The sequence below is a fragment of the Tiliqua scincoides genome, chromosome 3 (genome assembly GCF_035046505.1).
Source record: "Tiliqua scincoides isolate rTilSci1 chromosome 3, rTilSci1.hap2, whole genome shotgun sequence".
NCBI classification, from domain to species: Eukaryota; Metazoa; Chordata; class Lepidosauria; order Squamata; family Scincidae; genus Tiliqua; species Tiliqua scincoides.
The window spans coordinates 21,002,843-21,026,684 of record NC_089823.1 but is presented as its reverse complement, the minus strand read 5'-3'; the positions used below and the strand labels follow the sequence as shown (position 1 = coordinate 21,026,684).

General features: G+C 41.4%; 1 protein-coding gene across 1 annotated transcript in view; it reads right to left on the bottom strand.

Annotated features, from left to right (window-relative positions):
• Window positions 1-23,842, bottom strand: part of DDX10 (DEAD-box helicase 10) — a 211,051-nt gene that overhangs the window by 65,917 nt on the left and 121,292 nt on the right. The window contains exons 14-15 of the mRNA XM_066620001.1: window positions 12,814-12,927; window positions 9,526-9,684 (exon numbers count right to left, since the gene is read on the bottom strand). Of these exons, the coding sequence (XP_066476098.1) occupies window positions 9,526-9,684; window positions 12,814-12,927 (273 nt within the window). The remainder of the gene's footprint in view (window positions 1-9,525; window positions 9,685-12,813; window positions 12,928-23,842) is intronic.

Genomic DNA, 23,842 nt, shown 5'->3' with positions numbered 1-23,842 from the left:
CTCAGTACGTATGCATTGCAAAAACGAATGCATTCTGACCTAAGTTCCACATCCCAATCCTAACTTTTCATTTACCAACTAAGTTTGCATTTTGCAACTAAAGCTCCGTCTGCAGTGATCTGTAACTATCATTTCATACATGCAGATGGTCAAGAGAGAAACAGGTCTGTGCAAAGTCACCCATAAGATGCAATTCAGTTTATGTCTTGGAAGCTGACACGGAACTGGCAATGACCCAACACTCAGCTTTTTGTAAAAGTTTCTTTTACCACTGTGTTCCAAGAGGCACATTTTCTATACCCTCAAGTAGGGAAAAGAAGCAGTGAGGAGAGAGGGACACTGCAGCGGAAGAGTTGAATACTCCCCCCTACCCTGCAATCTGCCTCCCCCCAGCTGCTTTAGAGAGAACATAAGGAAAGAACACAAGAAGAGCCCTCCTGGATCAGGCCAAAGACCCATCTAGTCCAGCTTCTTGTATCTCACAGTAGTCCAGAGACTTGCTTCCTGGTGCCCTCCCTTGCATCTGGCATTCTGAGGCAGCCTACTTCTGAATCAGGATGTTGCACATATCCATCATGGCTTGTAACGTGTGATGGACTTTTCCTCCAGAAATTTGTCCAATCCCCTTCTAAAGGCATCCAGGCCAGACACCATCACCACATCCTGTGGCAAGGAGTTCCACAGATTAACTACACGCTGGGTAAAGAAATATTTTCTTTTGTCTATCCTCTCTCAACTCTCCCAGAGGAGAAGCACCAACTTGCATACCCAGAGCTGTGCTTGCTAATCAGCTTTTAGTTGGATGCACAGAGAAACAAAATAGCCAGTTGCATTCATATATTTTATATGAAAAATCCCTTTTTCAGTAATATGGAGAAAATAGCAAATAAAAACCAAAGTGAACTACAGGTGTGATATACAAACTATTCCAGATAAGCAGAGATAGGGCAATCCAGTCCTTTTCCCCATCCCAAACTATTCCATAGAATATGACTTTTTTTTTTTTTGCTATCCCAGCAACTGAACCGTAACTTGTTCAATTCCTGTGCATTTTGCCCAAGTGCCTTGCCCCTCGAAGCTAGCACTCAATTTTCTACCTCCTCCAATCCAATTTCCAGACTACTCTGTCGTGACCTGCTTTGCTGTAGCCTGTCACCCAGTGTCACTTGCCCATTCCCCTGAAAAACTACCTGCTGCCTTTGAAAAAGGAGCCAGGGGGACAGAAGCAACATTAACAGCAACCTGGGAGGAAGGGCAAGGGGAGAAAAAGAACCCAGACAGCTGACAAACCAGAACAAGATGAAAACAGATTTGAAAGAGGACCACATGAAAAATTCAACAGAGGAAAGATTCCTCCGAGTGCAGGGTTATTTGGTTACCCGATACTATTTTGGCGACACTAGTTTCATCTCCCGCAACATGTCAGTCAAGTATAATTGAACCAAATGGAAAAGACAGGAGACAATTTGCCAGGCACAGTTGCTGTGCAAACTCCATTTCCTTTAATGGGGCTTATGTGGGAATTATGCGCAAGGTCCACCAAGTTGAGCAGAAGGTACAAAGTGGCAGTGCCTGGCTGATTTTGCCTACCTGGGTGCAATACTAGCTAAAGAAGATAGTTGATGAGCAAAATAAAGGCAAGTGGGTGGAATCACATTTCATGCACTGGAGGCAGAAATATATGCAGAAAGAGGGTGATGCCTTTGACAGAAGGACAGGTGGCAACATAGGATATGGAATGATTTATGGAAAAAGGAATATTGAACACACAAAAGGATGGTGCAGACTTAATAGAAACTGGATTATGCACCTATTGCCAAGGAGAAAAGGACTGTTTGGGAACAACCTGCTGCAAGTGAGCATTCATTTGAGTCCCTTCAGGGAGAAAGGTGGGGTAAAAATAAAGTATAATAATAATTCAGGGGAAGGTTCGGGCAAGGACAAGGGCTGCCATTAGATCCCTGCCAAGACAAGAAAGATGTGATCCTACCTTGTGGTAGAAAAGGGAACAAACGGATAACACTCAGAAACAGAAAATGACACCACAGTTTTATTTAGGTGCCTGATTCAGGGAAACCACCATGAAATGGGCCTCAACATGAGTTGGATTTTAGTGACTGCAATGGCATTTTGCATGTAATAGAGATGCCAACCAACCCAGAGGTTCCTAGCTGAAATTAGAGCTGTTTTGTGACAGGGAGAACATAAGGAAGAGCATAAGAAAAATCCTCCTGGATCAGGCCAAAGGCCCATCTCAGCATATAATGAAGTGTTGCAGGCCGTGTGAGTTGATATAGGACCAGCTAAGGAATGTTTGAAAGATGAAATAGAGAGCTGCAGCAGAAGTATTCAACCACAGCAAAACAGAACCTTGTGTTGTGTGAGAGGGGAAAGAACATCTCTCTACCCTCTCTGTCCATCCCCTGCATAATTTTGTACATTTCAATCATGACCCCCCCTCAGGCACCTTTTTTCTAGACTGAAAACTTTTTCTAGACTTCATTTCTAGACTCTGTTCAGATCTCACAGTTTCTAGTTCAAGTCTAGACTCCGTCACACACCTGATCATGGATCTTAATGAGGAAACCAGAATGGCAAGGTCCTTGGCCAAAGCACAAGTTCTGCAGATCCAAACCAGAAGGCAAGGTGATTGGAATCCACAAGACACAGACAGCATTTCAGCATACAGGTGGCTGCTGGGAGCAGGAGACAGGGCTGCAAATGCCTGCTTTCTATGCACATCATTTGCACAAGGTTCTGTTTTGCTGTGGTTGAATACTTCTGCTGCAGCTCTCTATTTCATCTTTCAGACATTCCATAGCTGGTCCTATATCAACTCACACGGCCTGCAACACTTCATTATATGTAAAAAAAATTGTACCCTAAGGGCAAATTGGCAATACAATGGTGGATGCTCACTTCTCAAAATTAATCACCCACCCACTACAGAGTTTTTTTTTAATTTTTAAAATTTCTTTTGTATGCAACACAGTAAATTTTTTTCAGTTTGAAGAGTAGAAAAATGTAATTTTCTAATCATAATTAATACATGACCTTACTATTTGCCTGGGGATATTTGTCAGACTATTCCTGCAAATTAGGCAGCTGAGAAATTTGTCAACCTTAGCTTGCCATTTAATAGAGTGGGGGGGGGGACGACCGTACGAAGGTCCATTTGAAATCAGGGAGGGGGAAAACACAGTGCTACTTCTTGTGTTTAATTTTCTCGTCCTAAAAGGGAAAAATGGAGGGGTAGGGGGGTGGGCAGTGGCCAAAACCTCCTTCTAAACAAAAACCATGAGATTTATGTGCAGACAGACCGCAGTAGGTTAGGACATTTATCACAATGTCAAAAAACTCTACAGGCTGTGGGATTCAGGCAAACCTCCAGACTCTTGACAGTCAATACTTTGAAGACATACTGTACTTCCTAAGTATTTTAATATGCTTGCCAATGTGTCACATCTGGGGCACTGTCAGAAAAAAAAAAATCTTTAAATGACAGAAGAAGATGCTCAAACTAAGTGGGTGAAAGTGTTACAGACAAGATTTTGAATATGTGCATGAAGAGATGGAAATTGCACCTGCCTCTGCATTGTTCAGAAAAGAGGACATCTTGACAATTTTGAGGGAGGTAAGTATTTACTGGATTATTCAACCACAGTCTGAAAACTGGGCTGCAATAACTTTATGGCTTTAGGGAAAGGGAGATCTGTTCTCAGGCAACAAGGTGTACCTTCTGCTGATTTTCTGCTAATCTGCTTTATTTGCCTATTTTCCCTTGAATTTCACAGCCTTGAGTACCTAGTAACATGAAAATAGTCTCATAGTGCAATCCTATGCACATCTATGCAAAATTAAGCCCCAATAAGCACATTGGGGCTTACTCCTGTTAGAATATGAGTGCAATGCTGCCTGCAGGACTCAAAGGGTGGGCACTGTGTGGTCCAGTTGCCTGAGACACCTTTACCTGTCTTCTGTGGTACTTACAGGAGGTGTGCCCCTTGGGGAACATCCTTCCTCCCACATGTCTGTCCCCCTTCTCTTCCTGACCACCGCAGGATTTGTATGCGGGTTGCTGAGCTGTGTCCCCAATGGCAAGTAAATATTCCCTTTATTTACTCAAAGAGAACTATAGGGTTTCCTGTTTCCTTACAGAAGCCTCTGATACCTCTGAAGATGTATATGATTGTAAATTGTGAGTAAAGGATTTCTTTCTTCGGAATCTTAACTGCCTCTGAGTGTTCCGTGACAGCAGCAAAAAAAAATAGGATTAAGGGAAACTCTTTTGAATATCTAATAATCTTCAAGTTTTAAGGAAGTATTTTAGAAGCAAATATTTGATGAACTAATCCAAACAATAACTCTGTACAAGCGAGTCCCAGTTTCCGTTCAGTGAAACTGCGGATATGGACACCTCTCCCACCACCTTCACCTCTGGAGGGTCCTCTGAGCCCAGCAGAGCTTCCCCAGGCCTTCCAATGCCTTATAAGGTATTAAAAATGTCACTTTCACAGAGAAACTGGAAGTACCATCTTTTTCACTTTGAGCCTGGCAGAGAACATAAGAACAGCCCCACTGGATCAGGCCATAGGCCCATCTAGTCCAGCTTCCTGTATCTCACAGTGGCCCACCAAATGCCCCAAGGAGCACACCAGATAACAAGAGACCTGCATCCTGGTGCCCTCCCTTGCATCAGATGTAGCCCATTTCTAAAATCAGGAGGTTGCACATACACATCATGACTTGTAACCCGTAATGCATTTTTCCTCCAGAAATTTGTCCAGTCCCCTTTTAAAGGCATCTAGGCCAGATGCCATCATCACATCCTGTGGCAAGGAGTTCCACAGACCGACCACACGCTGAGTAAAGAAATATTTTCTTTTGTCTGTTATAACTCTCCCAACACTCAATTTTAGTGGATGTCCCCTGGTTCTGGTGTTATGTGAGAGTGTAAAGAGCATCTCCCTATCCCTCCAGAGGCAAGAGGGGGCATGCCGGAGATGTGTGCATAGGACCAGATAAGTGAATCTGCGAATATAGGATCCGCGCATATGGGGCCCCCCTGTATTTTAAAAACAAAAGAAAACTGAAAATGCTTCAGAAAGGATTCTTTGTGCAAAATACCCCCAATTCAACAATATATTGCATCTTTGTTTTGCACTAGGAAAACTTCTTGCCTTCAAGAGGTCACTTTGCATTGTTAAATTATTAGCTAAATTGCATTGTTAAATTGCATTGTTAGCTAAAAGTCTGAGCTAAGGATCACAAACGCCTCAGCTCAAATCTTGACACTGCCATCATAATGTCATTAAGCAAACCACTTTCTCGCTGAACTGTGCCCTTTACTCCTCAACAGAGAAAAAACAACTTGGCCTGTGAGGAGGAGGGGAAGTCAGAGAGCCCCCCATCACTTTGCTTTTATATTCTACTAATACACAGGAATAAAGTACTGAAAGTTGCCTTGGGCACCCCTGAATAGGAAGGGAAAAGGTAGTAACTATTTTAAATAAATAAGTATATCTTCAGTGTGGAGAAAATAAAACAGAACTACCTGGCAAGGTTATTGTACAGATTGTGGAAATGCTTGTGAATAGCTTCACACACTCAAAAGCACCATAAAAAAGTTAAGCGTTATTCTCATTTAAATCATTCCCAGGACTGGCAAGCACAGGAATGTTTCATGAAGTTGCAAGTTGTGTTAACAGGAAAGAGACACCTCATAGGCAGTGCCTTGCTAGGTAAAATACTTGAGCCCTTCTTTGAAACAAGGCACTTGACATTAACTTCCATCAAGCTCTTGTTCAAATGCTACAAAAGTATAGAAAGCAAGATCGATCTGTATTTTATTATGCTCTTCATAATTTTAAGTACCTCAGTCAAGTCTTTTAACTGTTCTTCTTTCAAGGTTAAGTAATTCAAGACCTAAAATTTACATGCAAGTCCCATTTTCTCTCTCTCTTTTCCACCTTTTCAGTTATGTTCCTCACATTGCCTGCCCTAAAGTGAGGTGGCCAACGATGTGCACTTTTCAACCACAGCAACCTTGTCTGAGGGTGAAGGGGGTTCCTATACATTTGGAGGAGAGACCATAGTTCAGTGGTAGAGCACAAGCTGGGCAAACAGAAGGTCCCAGGTTCAGTCCTCAGCATCCCCCGATATGAGGATCAGATTGTAGGTGCTGGGAAAAACTCTGAGTGAGACACTGGTGAGCCAAACGGGTTAAAGATCATGCGCTACTGGTGTATGTGCGCTGTATTCTACATAACTATGCAACTATTATATGCCACACTCTAGTCTGCCTGGTATTGCGGAGGGTGTGTGTGGTCCCACTGCCCAGCAATTCAAAATGTAAATAGGGCAAAATTTCACTATTGTCACCTGAGCCCTTCTGCTAGGTTTAACAAACTGGCAGATACCCAAGCTCACCCAAAACAAGTGAGCAGGGAGCAATCAGTCAATCTCACCTGTCTTTATCTGTTTCTAGTACAGATTTCCATTACCTTCCATGAGGTACAACTTCTGTCTTAATATCAAGGACTCTGCTATATCAAATATTTGTTTGTTCCTAACATTATAAGTCCCAGACTTGTCACCAGGATGACAAGTTTGAGAACCAACTTAAGAGAACCAATTAAAAACCAACTGAAAGATTTTCCAAGAGTGAGGAATCTGAGAAGTAGTAGCTAAATAATTCAATTTATTTTACCACATAATAGGCAATATCAGTTTTTGTTTTTTATTCTTTTTTAAAATCCTGAAAATGGAAGCAAAGCAATTATTTTACAAGGGCAAGAGGTAACGAAGAAGTGTAGAGTGACTGATTGGAATATTATAAATCAATGAGTCAGTTCGCTGATAAATTCATGAACTCTGAAAATTAAGTTTTGGTACTTCTATTGCCAGAACCCAGTTATTAAATACTTTAATCAGTCAACCCTTCAGACTCCTTACACTTTTACAAAGCATAAGTGAACAACTAGCTGTAATTTGACATTTATTTGCAGTTTTAAAAACTGCTGCATTAAAAGAATGGTTTTAAAGTAAGGAATATGACAGCAGAAGCAAACACATTTTAAAGAGCCAACTTTATTAGAACCTCTCTTATTGGGATTCAATAGGCAGTTATTTTTGTACAATGGACTTGATTATTCTTCACAAGTTGAACATGATGGGAAATGATTACAGTATTGACAAAAGCATCTAAGTGACTCTTGATTTTGAGAGTACTATAATGTTGCAGTTGAGGATTCCTACACAAAGTGCTGCAGTTCTTTGCATGCAAACCTGACAGTTTAGTTCTCTTTCAAACAGAAGGGTTTTCTTTGAAGAAACTTGGGTTATCCTTTCCATGTTCAAACGTGAAAATTTGACAAAAACATCCCTGTGAATTATTGATAAATCTTACGCATATAACTTGGAGCAAGTCTCACTGAAGTCTAAGGAACTTCCTTGGAAGTTCAGCAATGCTATTCTAAGAAAGAATGCCAGGATTAGGTGCTATCAAAATCAATGATGAGGGGATCCCCTGCTACAGGGCAGTCTACAGATGCAGAGAAAGAAGAGTGGGGCACTAGGACACAGGTAGATGTTACCAGGATTCTGGACTGCAACAGACACAGATCTGATAAAATGCCAAACATGAGGATGCCTCCAAAGACAGTAACTGAAGGGGGGCTCTCTTTCAAGTGCTGTCTCTATCCCAAATTTTTGGGGGTTGGCGGCAGTAAACCTCGGTTTTTATAGCCACCTTGAGTGACCTTAGTAGGAAACAGAAATTCATTCATTCATTAAATAAATAAAATAATTGTACTTGTTCTTGTATCTAAATAGAGTGGGACTCAATCCTGTTAGGTGCTGCAACAGATAACACGATAAATAACAATAATGAGAAGGAAGAGAATTATCGATGGATATTGAAGAGATGAAGTAATGTATATAAACTACAGTCCGCTGTCAAGTTCTCAGACTTTAAACACTGGTTTATGACAAATAAATGGTCCAGAAACAATCTTTGCATTTTTATAGCCTACAATTTAAAAATTTTTAAATGCCAAAAGGGGATTTTAAAGTACCAGCATTAAAGCTTTACATTATAGCTGGAATCAATCACATAATATCCATGACATTTCTTGAATAATTCATAAGCATTTCTGATAGTTCTCAATCACATCTATGCAAAATGGAGGCATTTGAAGCAAATGTACTGAAGGTTTCATCCTTCTTAATGGCATATCTGCTGTGATTGCCTTTCAAATATCCCCTTGCTCTCTGCAATGGGGAATCCTTTAAACAAACTTAATATCCTTTCGGTAGGCTAAGGCAGTAGTGCAGATATCTGCCAATCTGAAACAAGTTTTTTCCTTTTCTTAAACAAGCATAAAAAAATGGCAGAGATTTTCTTCTAGAATCATGAGTTTCAGAAAGAGTCACAAACAATTCTAATTAGTTCCACCCATTTTCAAAATGACTGCCACTTTAACAGAGATTATACATATGAACTTATACCACGATTGCTCTTTTTTGGGAGGACAAACATGAAAATTGGTATATGCGTACAGGTGGCCTGCATTACCCGTGGGTTCAAAACATATAGAGCAGCCATTTTCAACCACTGTGCCATGGCACACTGGTCCCCACGTGCACTGCAGGAATTTGGGAGAGGATCATTTATTAATAGGGCCACTGGGGATGTGAGCCTCCCACTGCCAGAATAGTGTGCCTTTGTCAAAAAACTGATGGTTTGCCTTGACCATTTTAGTGTTTTGTCAGTGTGCCCTGAGATGAAAAAGGTTGAAAATCCCTGATATAGAGGATGTAGAAACCAACAAATTAGAAAACATCAGAAGACAAACACCTCCAAAGAATCATGTGGGTGAATATGCTGGGCCCAAATCATAATTCAGAACTGGGGGACAAGATTTTTCCCTAATCAAAATGTGAATGGTGAACTTGACTTAGAGAAATGTCAGGAGACATCCAAAGATGAAAATGTTGTAGTAAAGGTTGATTTCCTTGACATGGACTGGGTAAATTTGGGCCAAGACGAAGAAACATTTCTAGATACCCTAAATAATTATGCCCTAGAATAGTTACTATTGAACTTGACCAGAGTGGAGACATCTCAGCAGGTATGGCTGGCATGCAGTCTTAGCCAATGAGAAAACTCAATGCTGGGTAGGTGCCAGTCCTTGTAGAGCTGCAGCCAGTGACTCCAAGCAAGTGAGGCAGGAGAAGGGTGCATCAACCTCCTCCCCTGCTTGTGTCTTAGGCTGTGTGAGTTCCCTTTCAAACCAGGAGACCTAGGGGATCCACCCCAATACTCTCTGCCCTGGACCATCCATCCTCACAGGCTGAGGAAGATCACGAAGAGTGCCTACCTCAGAGTCTCCCTCCAGACCTGCAGACCGTACAGTGAAATATTATGCAGGATCTTAAGGAAAAAATCATTCTCCAAGGCACACACCATCATTTTATAGCATTTTCCCCTAGATATTCATACAAAAGGAAACAACCTTGACTTACCCTGTGTTTTTCTTTAATTTTCTTCCTATATTCTTCTTTGTCAAATTTATCCTCTGCCTGCAGTCTTTCTTTTGCTTTCTCTAGATCAATTCCATTGGACTCATCCCCTTCCTCTTTGTCTTGAACAGACCTTTGTGCTGGCGGCCACTGCTGAATTAACTGAATTCAGAGAGAACAATGAAAACATTATAGCATACTTTGTTATTACAAAACATAGAGTGGCTGCTTCTCATGTTGCATTTGAAAGGCAATGGAATTACTCCCTGTAGTCACTCCTGGGCCTGCCTATAAAGACATGCATACTGAGACATCCTTAAAACTTTGTTGCAGGGTGCAAGGAGAAAAATGGACAGATGCTTTGCTGAAGATGATTACTATTTTGCTCCAGAAGGGTAAGATATAACAGAGACAAGGCAATATTTTTACTCAACAAACTCTAGTGGATGGAGGGTCTATCTGCAAAGCACTAGTGAAAGCACTTTTATTCATTTGAGATTGACCCCGTCAACCACCCTTACAGTGCAATCCTAACCCCGGGTTAGGCAGGCACAAATCACTTGTGCCGACCCAGGGGTGTTGAAAATGTGCCATAAGAATGTTTGCGCTGACTCAGGAGTCGGGAAGGCCAGCGCAAGGAGTTGCACTGGCCTCCCCACGTTAGATCTGGACCCAGTGGAGAAAGTTTGTGTCAGCCGAGCTCGGCCAATGCAGGGGTCTGTGGGGGAGGGCGGGGAGGCAGCAGGGAGGAGGCGTTTCAGGGCAGAGGGAGGTAGACAGCAGGTGGTCCTAGAGGCGGATGGGCAGGTGGGTGGCAGGGCCAGAATCCAGTGGTTTTGCCACCTCCTGAGGTGGCACAGATTCAAATAGACCCATTGGGATGACATGGGGTAAGGGGAGAGTTTTCCTTTTACCTTGGGTTGCGCCGATTCTGACCCCAAGCATGCGCTGGATGCAGCGCAAGCCCACTGGCCTGCCTGCTCCAGCGCAAGTTAGGATTGCACCCTTAGTCCCACAACACACACACACTGTGCAATTTGGACACCATCTCTTTGGGCTGGTGAACTGGGAGCAAACTGGTTGTTGTGGAGAGGAGCAAGCAGGTAAGGTAGGCTGACACGGTGGTGGCAGGCAGCTGGGCAGGAAGTTGCTCAGAGAGAGGAGCCACGTCAAGAGCCAAAGCAGCAGCTCTGCTGGACCATGTAATGTCTTGGACCAGCTGAGTTTATACCACCCTCTGCTCATATACAGTGGTGGTACTCACGAGCAGCAGAGGTCAAGCCAGAAGCTCCCTCTATTAGCAAGCTATCATAGCAACACAGAAAATAAGGTACCTGAGCCCTGGCCTCCATTTCAGACCACTGAGTGCCTTACAATACTACAGATAGACCAGTACTGCCATACTATGTTACATATTATCAGCAGGCATATGTCCCAGCCGCCCTGGGTCCCTTTAGGGAGAAGGGCGGGATATAAATAAAGTTTATTATTATTTATTATTATGTTGCATTTTATCAACATATTATCAACAGCTTGCAGATTATCAACAGGAGCTGGTCCAATAAAAGAAATTGCCCCAAATGATTAGATACATGGTAAATAAAAATCAGGTTAAAGGAGCAGATGCAGCAGCATCACAATCTTTTGGGCAATAGAAGGGACATAAAGAAAAGAGGTGGGAATCAAGAAGATGCACTTGTATTAGAAGAGCTTGAGGATTATGAGACTGGCAGAAGGAAAATCATCAGGAGTCATTGCACAGAAAGAAAGGATGACACAATAGATGTGATGAATGCTCATCTCAAGCACAGAAAAATGCTGATATGCAAAAACAACTGATTTAATTATTACTAATACAGGTGAGCAGGTGGTCAAAGCACAAAAAAGAAGTGCTTAACATAGTAGTCAGGTCTCCCATAGCCTGCAGCAGAGTGTCTGTTTACACAACAAAGAGGCTCTTAATGCAAAGAAGAGGCAATCAGTCTCCATAGCCTGCACAGCCAGCTAATAGCATCTGGCAGGGAGTGTCTGTTAACAGAACAAAGGTACTAGATTGGGTTGAATTTTCACTTAATGACCTAATAGCACAACAATGGGGATGGAGAATGTATCCCCACTGTTAAGTGGCTCACACTTGTCTAGTATTTATTAAAGAACTAAAATCACTAGGTGGGGCATGAAGTATATTTGAAGCACACATGTATTCAAACCAAGAATTCCATGTGCACAAAATCTCAACCCTGTGTCTTTAAAGTCTTGTTTCATTTTTTTTTCTCCCTATGAGATTAGCCCATATTGCTACTTCACTTCGTGAATGCATGATCCTTCCTCACATGAGTTCATAAAGCAAGCCTTAATGCATGGAACTAATTATAGAAACTGACAGTTCAGCATCCATGGCCACAGAAAAATATATTACAGCACTTCCTAGAAAAAGAACAAAATTCTAGCAAATTTCTATCAGCTTCTGAACTCGCTTCACTATCCAACCTTTTCAGTTTCAGATTAGCCTTTGAAACAGCAACACACTAAATGATTTTAAGCAGCAAAACATTATGACTCCAGCTTAGTCAAAGCATTTGTCTTATCCATCTGCACAGTCAAAATAAATGTTTTATTTTCAGTAAATGACAGGCTATTATACTTGGCCAGGACCACTCTCAAGGATATCCAGAAGTGTAAACATGGCCACTGTGCTAACCCAATGATCAAATGATGCATCAGGACTGAATTTGTCCCATCAAGCCCTTGAGTGGCTCAAAACAGTGTTGTGAAGAGGCAGCCCTTATTCTTCAAAACGGTTTTGTGCCTGACAAATTTCTTACTGATAGGAAGCATATGCAGTCTAGCAAGACTAGGAAAATAAAACCTTTAAGTCTCAGTAAAGCTGTTCTGACATACATAATATTTCAGCTAGGTAGCTGTTTTTGAACCTTTTCCATTCCAGGGAACCCTGGGATTCCTTAGAAAGTTATTAGGGGTTCTTCAATCAGAGCAGTAACAGCAAACATCCCTGAAAGACTGCTTGCCCACCACTATCCATCTTTCATGCAAAGTACAGTTTCAAGGAAATGTTGAGAGAAGCTCAAGAGGCTTCCCAGCATCTTAAAGTGAACTGAGAGTAGTCCTCAGAATGCACTGCAAAGCACCAGGGTTCTAAGTTCAGTGGCAGTAAACATGGAAAGCATTTCTCAAAGGTAGAAAGTTTGAACATTTCTGCTCTTGGCCAAAAACAGCTACATATGGAGGCACTCTTGCAAAAATAAGCAAAGCATTTCAATTTGTTCTTACCTCTCCGTCTTCAGTAAATACAATTTTTGTGTTTACTTTAAATTTTCTCTTCAATACTTTTTTAGCTTCCTTTGTTTTAGTTACTTTCTTCTTCAACTCTGAATTTGGTGCAGTCTATAGCAGAAGAAGAGATAAAAGACACTGTTAAGTTTTTACAGAAACTATTCTAAAACAAGGATCAACAATATAACTCCCTCCCCACAAAGGCTCATCTATTCTGTTTGTAGGTATAAGGTAAAACTGTGAAAAAAATTCTGCATTCAAACACAAACATTTCTAGTCCTCAAAATTAAAGAAACAAGTTTTGAAATACAATGCTCAATATGTGCAAAAAAATGATGCATTGTTTTTCTACAGTCAAAGGTCTTCATTTTACAGTTATTGCTTTCAATATTTTATAAAATTATACAATTTCATTTTTAATTTTTATTTCCAATACGTTTTTGTACTTTCCCAGTGCATTACTGTACCCAAAAACTACCTTAGATACCTATAGTACTGAAATTTTTGCCAAGTAATCAAGCTCAAATTATCACTTTGCCTTATCTCCGGGTCAATCAGAGAGCAAAGACTTTCAATTCTGAAAAGACAGACTTCCAAGTTTCTCAAGCAGCAGGCAGTTCCTTAGAAGCAATTTGTTAATCTTTTATTCTCCTTCCTTCTGCTGCAGCCTGGTTCTGCTTGCAAAGCAGGTCTGTTTTTTGAAACACCAGGATGGGAATCCTCCTTTCCATCTGAAGCAGGCTACAATTCAGTGCACCATTACTTAAGAATAACACCCATGGAAAGCAGTGGGTCTACTTCTGAATAAAAAGGGTTGCAAATATATGCAGCTGCATCTCTCTGCTGTGAATTGAATTGCACACTCCCAGTTATGTGTTATGGGTTGTATGTTGACATAGAGCTTCTGGCTTAACACACCAGACACCTTAAAAATGGATTTGATTCATGGTTCTCCTGCAGTGGTTCCCAACCTTTCTCACTTGCATATCCCTTGGCAGCCCATTTCCATAAATTGTACCCTTCATATTAGCAAAATGTTTGTAAATAATAATACAAGCCCTCATCTCCTCTATATGAAAGTCCAGATTTCATGTATTTATCACAGTGTTTTCTCTTTTTATCTCTTTGAAGAACAGAAGACTCTGCCTTTGCACTGTTTTGCACCAGAAGTGTGCTGAGAAATTCTGGCTGATTGATCACTTTCCATATTATGTTTCAGCTTTTTTACTGTGCTGGTTTTCAATCACTGGTTCATACATGAATTGATGAACAAAAACTAGCTATTGGTGGGGTTTTCACAGCCAACTAGCTACCTCCCTTCCTGCCTTGCTGGTCCTTGCAAGGCATTCCTGTCTTGCAAGGCATTCTGGAGCATGACCTGCCTTTTTCTACCATTATTCCATTCTTTTTCAAGTACCCCGAAAGGTCCTGTTGAGTGTCCCTGGGAGTACATGAATACCAGGTTGGGAACCACTGTTTTACTGGTAAGTTGTTTACAGTGCACTTACTCTGATAGTGCTTACAAAAAGGTGATAAAGACCAGAATTTAAAAAGAATAAAAATGTATCTTATGATCTTTTACTATGTTTTTAATAAATTAGAGACTGCAGTTCTTAGGTAACAATTAGTGGTGGGTTATTTTTCAGGATCTGGCCTCGAGTAAAATCAGACAAAACTATAGTCAGACACCCCCCTAAGTTTAACCCCCAACTTATCTGAGTGTCATAGAAAATCCATGATTGTTGGTTCAAAACCTGCCGTCGGTTTATCTGTGGGATCGGCTTATAGACGAGTGTCTGCGGTACTTATAAAGAACTGCCTTATCCCAAACATCATTAATACCATTCAAGCTGCAAAGACTGAAACAGATAAACTTATAAGAACAAATTTTGAAATATAGAAGAAATAAGGCTTGGGGGTAACATAACAGACATCTAAATTAATAATAAATGCTAATAAATGTCTTTATTAGCCACACTGGTGCCTTCAAGGTTCTAATACAAGTTTATTAATTTAGGATCTAAATTTATAACCAGCCCAGACTCCGAGCAAATAAAAGCATCCAAGGATAATTTTTTTAAAGCTTAGAGTGCTGAAATATATTATAAAGAAGTACAACAAAAGTAAGTTTATACTGCCTTGTATTTATGTCTACTGATTGATGTCTACCTGATAAAAGTAACCAGTAACACAACAGTAATACATTACTGTAAATCCTACAAAGAGAAACCTTCAGGGAAAGAATTTTGTAACCCTTAGGGGAGGCACCCCACAGAACACCTTTCTAAATGTCACTGTACATGTGTAAGCTGCTACTTAAGCCATTTCTGCCCAACGTTGCATATACGCAACAGGGACCAAATGTGTACACCTCTGGGCCACGCAAAAATGGGTTAAAACTGCCTCAGCACTGGTGACTATTCTACCATGACAGCTGAAATCCTACCAAAGACAGACCAAATCAAGGGGAAGTGTCCTCCATTTAAAATGTACAAGGAAGTACAGATGTGACTCAGTATCCAAAAGGTTCTGTTGCGGACCCCCCCTCCAGGCAGTTAAGCAAAACCACAGGTGCGAGCGACGCCCCCCCACCCTCCAGAGGCAAGGAGAATGAGGACTTCCCTGGGTCCCTTAATGCATTATAAGGCATTTAAAACATCTTCTGATTTTTTGGGGAAAAATCCAAGGTTGCTTTTTTTGGTCTAAGCTTCATTCTGAGTCTGGTAACAGATGCAGCAGGACACTTGCCCCCGGAGAGGGCACATGGGGGGTGTAGACTCAATCCCGCAGATACGGGGCCCCACTGTATAAAAAGTAAATTATACAAACCACGGGGTTTGTTCGTTTTTAGTTTTTTTAATTATTGTAAATTGTTTTTAATGATTGTTTTTAATGTTGTATTTTTAAAGTGTTTGTAAGCCGCCTTGTGTGCCCATTGGGCAAAAAAGGCGGGGTATACATTAATAAAATAATATATAATAATAATAAATCATGCATAAAAAAATAAAGCAAATTTTACACTAGAAGACACCAATCAAATTTAGTTGAAGTATGTTATGTGCCAAGCCCTTCTGCCAAAATAATTTGAAAACAGCTGCATAGTTCCTAAGGCCAAGTGTGATTCAATTAAAGGACAAGATGGAATATTGGTTTTTTACTTCCTATTCCATGGTTTCCATCTTCATAAGGAAGAAATGGATATCATTACCACGCTATCCACAATGAACAGCATCCAAAAGTAAAAGAAATGAGAAATGAAGGCACAAATATACATTTCCTTGTGGGCTTTAACAAAAATTGCATAGTCAATCATATCTTGCCCTCTGGAATCCAATTTTTAACCTGCCACTTTCAATAACTACCTCTAACATTATGAAACCAGGCAGCTGGAGGCAAAGCAGACAAAACTTGAACCTGATTCATTTTTTCATTCAAGAATGTGTCGGAGCCTCAACAATGGCAATATAGATCCCACTTGAGGTGTTCCAGAAGAGAAACTATATTTCTTCCTTAAAAAAAAATCCCTTAAAATGTTGAAGTCAGGAGTACAAATAAAAGGTACATAAAGTATATATTTCCTTTTGAAATTCAGCTTTTTCTGTACTGAAATTGACTTAAGTGAATCTGAAGTTAATTTTTCTGCACTGAAGTTTTTTTGTACTGAAATTCAGTATAGAAGTTTAAGTTTCACGGTATTTGTGCAAGATCAGGCGGGCACAAAGAGCATCTCATTTTCAAGGCTATTTGGTATAGCAATATACAGTATGCCTATCACCTTAGAAAGATACTGTACTGTTGAAAATAGGATTTCAATTCTATAACACAATTCATATATATTATATATTGGCAACCTTCAGTCTCGAAAGACTATGGTAAACACAATTCATACAGAGCTTTAAAAAAGTGAGTAGGCAACTATTTCAAGTACTGCTTAATAACTGATACAATAGGAACATTGTGCAAAGTGCTGTATGAGCCTTATCAGTCGACATAAAAAGCCTTTTACACATATTACGGCTTGGTTCATAAATGAGAAATTGAAGCGGAAATACAAGTCACTGAAGACCATACCCAGGAGGGGTAAGTGCATGCAAAAAGTTCAATCCATTAAAAAATAAATCTCTCATGTAATGGAGCCATACCACATTTTTCTCTCTATTTTAAAGAAATTCATTCACTAACTGAACCCAAAGTTTACACAAGGTAAATTCCTCAAATAGTCAGCCTAGCACAACACAACAAGAGAAAGCAGGGGAAAAAGAGCAGTCTGATCACACATACGCACTACTCTCACTCACTCGTCATGCATCCCAGTTTTTCTGAAGCAGTGACTGTGACTTTTAAGTAACAACTACAGGGCAGGCAGAGAATCAGGGTGACCTGATACAATGGAGGACAGAGTGCCTATACCTAACTATTGTATGGAAGAAGGAACTTTGGCAGGTGTAGCTCAATATTGAAGGGTTTTAAAAGCTGCACCTGCCAAAATCCCCTCTTCCATACAATAGTTACATGTCCTCCATTGAATCTGGTCACCCTGCAGAGAATCAACATCCCACCATGGTAAGCCTTGAGCATTCTGCTACTCATATAATCTTAATCCTTCATTCAATGCCCCTGAAATTGACAAACTTTTCCTAGCTATTCCTTTAACTATGTCACAGTCTTCCCCAGTCCTCCTAACAGCTCTCTTGGTATCTTTGTTCACATAAGTTGTACAATGTTTACAACAGCCATGCAAGGTGGCCATCTCTCTCTCACACTCACTAATTTGTTCTATTGCTATCAATGCACCCCTTAGTATTTTGAGGGAATGTTTGAGGGAATGGACACAGAGACTCAATAATGTTTCCAACGATCATGCCGGAAAGCATCTGTTGCCAAATTTTTTTCCTGACAGAGATAACTGGGTCTATTAACACCATACTAAATTGCAATTTTATGTATACAGTACTTACTCAGAATTAAGCAATTTTTGCCCAACGCTGCACATACGCAACAGGAATAAACTGTGTACACTATTGGGCTGGGGCACCTTCCTTATGAGGAAAGGTTGCAGTGTTTGGGCCTCCTCAGCCAAGAAAAGAGGTGCCTGAGAGGGAACATGATTGAGACATGCAAAATATGCAGGGAATGGACAGAGTGGATAGAGAGATGCCCTTTACACTCTCACCAGAATCAGGGGACATCCACTAAAATTGAGTGCTGAGGGATAGACAGAAGAAAACATTTCTTTACTCAGCGTGTGGTTGGTCTGTGGAACTCATTGCCACAGGATGTGGTGATGGCATCTGGCCTAGATGCCTTTAAAAGGGGACTGGACAAATTTCTGGAGGAAAAATGCATTACAGGTTACAAGTCATGATGTGTATGTGCAACCTCCTGATTTTAGAAATGGGCTACATCCGATGCAAGGGAGGGCACCAGGATGCAGGTCTCTTGTTATCTGGTGTGCTCCTTGGGGCATTTGGTGGGCCACTGTGAGATACAGGAAGCTGGACTAGATGGGCCTATGGCCTGATCCAGTGGTGTTGTTCTTATGTTCATGTGGACTGGGCAAAAATGAGTTAAGCCCTACTGAGTCCAATTGGGCTTATTCTGAAAAGTCTAAGTGCAGCAAGTCTAGGTACACTTACCTGGGAGTAAGCTGCACAAATGCACTGAACTATTTATTCCTTGCCTCTGACAATCTTCCCACCTACTGCACATTCTGCTGTCAGCAAAGGGAGCTCTATTATTTCCAAAGAAGCAGTTAAAAATATCTTCTGCCGGGTAAGATTCAAAGCACTTCATCTCACACATTTCACAACAGGGTGGTGGAGCTTATCCTCTAGTTATTTTGTGTCAAATTTCAAGAAGATTAGAAAAAGTTTCATTTAAAATCGTAACCAGGTTTGAAATGTTGAAACTTCCTTTATATTTGGACCAAACATGAGGAGGTACTGCATCCTGGCCTCTTGTTAGTCTGTATCAAACAAAGTGGATTGGACAAACAGTGTTGATTGTGTTGATTGGAGAAAGTTTTAACTTGGTCTGCTCTCAGGTCGGCAGGCAGCAGACATATCTGTTGGGGGGGGGCAGAACCCTCTAAGCTTAATCAAGCCCTGATGGAAACGGTGACTAAGTTATACTCTGTACCCGATTTCGAACTGGATGGAAGTTTCAGATTTTATGTCCAAAAGAATGGTTAGGGCTTATACTGGAAGAATGCTGATTTTTCCACTGCAAAATATTACTGGCACTCCTGTGGCTGTACAAGATCCTGAATATGCACATGGTCCCATTTCAATATCTCAGGAACAACTGCATTTTTTAAAATTTTTAAAAAAACTGCACTCCACAGAGCTCTGAATGTTTTCATTCTCTCTGATTAAGTGTTTTCTGTAAAGATTTAGACTGATACGATCACCCAGCTCTGCAACTCTATAGCAATTTGTCATTTAGTGAACCGAAAGAAAGGAACAAAGAAAAATGTTCTTCAAAACAGCGGATCTCAATAGTAAGACTTGCTTTGCATTTTATTATTTTACAGCTCAGTCATCCTTGAGAGGGCGCATTCTTTATAAGGAATATCCTTAACAGCTAGCAGTTCTGGAGAGTATTAGAACAGCCTATACTCCTGCCACAAATCACATGCACAGTCACAAATCAAATGAAAGAGATGCTCCAAGTTATTTTATTGCTGTGCATTTGTTATAATTGTTGTAAACAGTTATTGCTGCTGATGTTTTATACTGTGCTATGTACTTTTAAAAAAGAAAAACCTGTAAGGCACTTTAGGCATTTTCCTTTAAATGGAAAAGCAGGGTAAAAGTTCTCAGAAATAATAATACAAATATATTATTTAAAACAATGGTTCCCAACCTGTGGTCTTAGGACCACAGGTGGTCCATGAGATCCTGAGAAGTGGTCCAGTAGATCTCAGAAAAAAAAGATAACAGTTGATCACTTCGGGCATCTCACCAAGCAAGTGCTCCCCCACAGACCACAGAGAGGGTGGAGAACAGACTGTCTGTAGCCATCAGTGAAGTGTCAGCTGTGGCTGTGGGCAGTTCATTCTCCGCCATCTCTGGTAGTCCATGTGGGGGGGGGGCACTCACTTGGGAGATGCTTCCCCACAGACCACCAGAGAGAGCACAGAACAGACCACCTGCAGCCACAGCTGGCAACAAAAGCAGCAACCCAGAAATTCTCTCGATAAATAATAAATCTCTCATAGATATTCTCCATTATAATTTAATTGCAGTTTTTTGTGTGCATGGGGCTAGTGTGTGAGAACGACTGCTCTACAGTGTTTCTCAAACTGTGGGTTGGGACCCACTAGGTGGGTAGCCAGCCAATTTCAGGTGGGTCCCCATTCATTTCAATGTGTAATTTATTTTTACTATATTAGACTTGATGCTGCCATGGTACATGACTGCATTTGGGGAAATGTGGGAGATCTGTACTTTTAAAAGGCTACTATGTATACGCTTTTAATACTGGTAGTCAATGGGGCTTACTCCTGGCTAAGTGTGGTTAGGATTTCAGCCTTTAGGACATTGGATCATAGGACCATCTGGATGAGTATTGTCTACATTATGGAGAGATTCTCAAGGATTTTGAGCAGAGGTCTTCCCAGTCTTACCTGGACCATCTACAAAGGAAGTGACCTCTCTAACAGTCCACTAACAGTCCAATCCTAAGCTTCTCGGCACCTGGAGGAATAGTGGTGCCAAAATAGAGACTACTGTACACCACAGGTGCTGGGAAGCTGCCAGAGGTCTCGTCAGGGAAGGGGACTTTCATCCCCTTCCCTGGAGAAAAGCCCCAGGCCCCACAATGGGTTTCTCACGTCTCAGCCGGCTATATTGTGGGCACAGACATCAAAACCACTGTGTCAGGCTTTTCAGCCAGACATTGAGGATAGGGTCTGGCAGAGCAGGGCTCCGCCAGTCCCACTCCCCTCCTGGGCTGGTTCTTCCACCCGCCGCCCACCCTCGCTCCACCCAGGAACACCACCCTCTCCACCCCAAAAGCTCGCACTACCACCCAGAGCTCTTACCTTCCTCTGGGCAGCATCCTTCCAGCACTAAGCCTAATGCCAAGTGGCTCTGGCCAGACGCCAGCACTCCTTCCTCTAAGGATGCCGTAAACATGCTTTACAGCATGTTTATAACACCCAGTGTCAGGCACTGGAGCTGAGAGATGGCACTCAGATAGAATAGAATTGAACCCTAAGCTACAAACTCTCCCGAAAAATTATCATACAAACAATATTTAACGTTTCCCTTTAGTTATACCTGAAGTTGCACCTAAATTTGAAAACATGCCCATTGATGCATTTCTGATTACTTGTTTAAAAGCATTACATCTACAAAACTATTTATATGAATAAAGATTCTGATACTTAATTCAGCATTTGTCAGCATTTTGTCTTACTGGTGTTTACGTTTTGCAAGGATTAGCCATGAATTACAATCCACAGGAGGAAAATGTGTTTCAAAAGAACACAGATAAAATGCGGAATTCTCAGTCTCCCACTCCGACTCAGCAGCCTCAATGACTGATAATACTGCAGTGAACCGTCTGGGTTTTAGGATCTCTGTTTCCAAGTAAGGGCAACATGAAAAGAGGCTGAAGAAAAAAAGAACCCTACAAAGAAACTCAACTGCTTCATCCGTGAATTACCTTTCAAACACTTGTGCTTCTAATTAAAAACAGAAAAATGGTTTCACAAAGGGCCAATTGAACCTTGATGCCTAACTAGTGGCATTCTTCTGCTGACATGAGCAAAATGTTTGTTCCTGCCCCACAACACTCAGTAATCTTTCTTTTTAATAAAGTTGTGAAAACTTCCTGAGATGGGAAAAAGGGCAACACTTCTGTTGGCACCAAAGGCTGCAGTACTATGTGTGCCAATTATTTTTGGCAAGCTCATTCCTTTCTAGAGTGTTGAGTTGCACATTATAGGAAGAGCAGGGTCACGAAACTGACTGAGGTGATCACTTCAGGCAGCAGACTGGCATCCAGCGTCTACCTCCGTCCGCCCACTCACCTTCGCTGTGACTCCTCCCCCTGCTCCCTAGACTGAAAAGGGGAGAGTGAAAGAGAAAGGAAAAAAAATGAGGAAGAGAGGAGAGTGGCAGACCAGACTGTTACTAACACTGTAGCCAGCGGTTCCCAAACTTCTACAGGGAAGTTGACAACCATGCACGTCTTTGTGGGGGAAGGGCGAAGGCAGTGATGTGATTGCCAGGATCGTGCCACCGCCAGGGTAAAAAGCTTTTTTTAAAAAATACTTACCAGGGGCAGCACCAGCCTCTTGGACAGTGTGGGGAGCCGACAGATCCAAGTCTCACAATGTCTAAAAATAGCGATTGCGACCTCTTTTGGTTTGTGATCATGAAACCAGAAGTGAGTTGCAATGACTATTTTGTGAGGCTTGGGGAGCCCTGCAGAAGCATCTGTGGGCTTCCTGCACCGTCAAAAAGGCTGGCACTGCCCCTGGTCACAACCCACCAGTTTGGAAACCACCATTCTAGCCCACTGCTCTTCACATCTCCTCTTCTGTACCACTTCCCTTTTTCTTTTCCAGTCCAGAGACTGGGAGGAGCAGAGGTTGACACATCAGCAAGTAAAGGGAGACAGCATTTGGTACACCACCTCACATGCCCAAGGTCTTCAGGCAGTCCTTGTTGCAGATGATAACAACAGCTACAAAACCACCAAACTCCCCACCACAGGCTGCCACTCAATGCACTGATCTCAGGTCATAAGGTAAGTCGTACTATATGCTACAGAGAGGAAGAACTTGGCACAGGGCTGCTGTTTTCAATAGCAGCTCCCATGTTCTTATGTATGGCATGCTCATTTCCCCCCCAGTATTTATATATCATTTAAAAAAACAAACATGTCTCTAAGATGGTTCACTGATAATAAAACAATTTAAAATAGTTTTAAACACATTCAGAGCAACACTTTTTTTCAAATGCCACGTGCTTTGGATTGATTCTAGTTAATAAGGCCTGGAAGATCAACAAACTTGTTATTTGTCCTCAAAAGAAACACATAAGCACACTTCAAGTGAGAGCAGTCTCTAGAACCACAATTTAAGAAGGCCCTGTTGGTGATGGACACCAGTTTTGGATCTCGAAAAGATGGCACCTAGAATAAAGCCTTACTTGCTGATCCTAAAGCGCAAGGAAAGTTCATATGTAGCTTTGGCAAAAATCAGGAATCTTCGGTCCTATCTCTGAAATGCCAGTTGCATGTTTTTAGGGGAGCAAATTCCATGAATAGTGGTCCTGAAGTTTTTCACCCTTTCTCTGTTCCTAAGTGAAGCACTATTTCTAGAACTAGACTACCTGAACAGTATACCAATAATGATTGCACATATGAAGTTTAAAACTCTGAACACTAACTATAAGGTCACTTCTGTGCCCAAAGGCACCCAATGCGCATGACCAATTCACACAATAGCCCCATCCTCATGATGGCTGGTTTCATACATCTGTGATAGTTTTCCCATTTCTGACATGTGCATCAAAAGGAAAATTAGCACAGTTTTACATGACTGCACTCATGGCCTCATTTCCCATTTCTGTAAAATGGAGATAAATAATACTGAACTAATCCACAAGATTGCTATAAAGGACTGCTGATGTATGCCTTGTGCTCTGAACATTCAGAATTTACTATATAAGAAATGCAAAGTATTATCAGACTCATTCACCATAATCAGAAGATATTAGCTTTATGCAAGGAGATGCCTCCCGGCTTCGCTGGTGGTGAACAAGGCAGACAACCTGCTTCTCACCGGTCCTACTTTGGAATGCAGGCTCACCAGTAGTCTGTTCAGCGTCCTTGCTTTCTTTGGCTCCAGTTTCTCAGAGGGCCCTATAAAAATGATGTGCTTGGTTCATGAGCCTGAGTTGCGTCCTGAGTCAGCAACACCACGGCTTGACTCACGAGTTGTAACACGTGGCTGTAGCAACTTGACTCATGAAGAATTTTCGACTCAAGTCATGAGTCATTTGGAGAAATG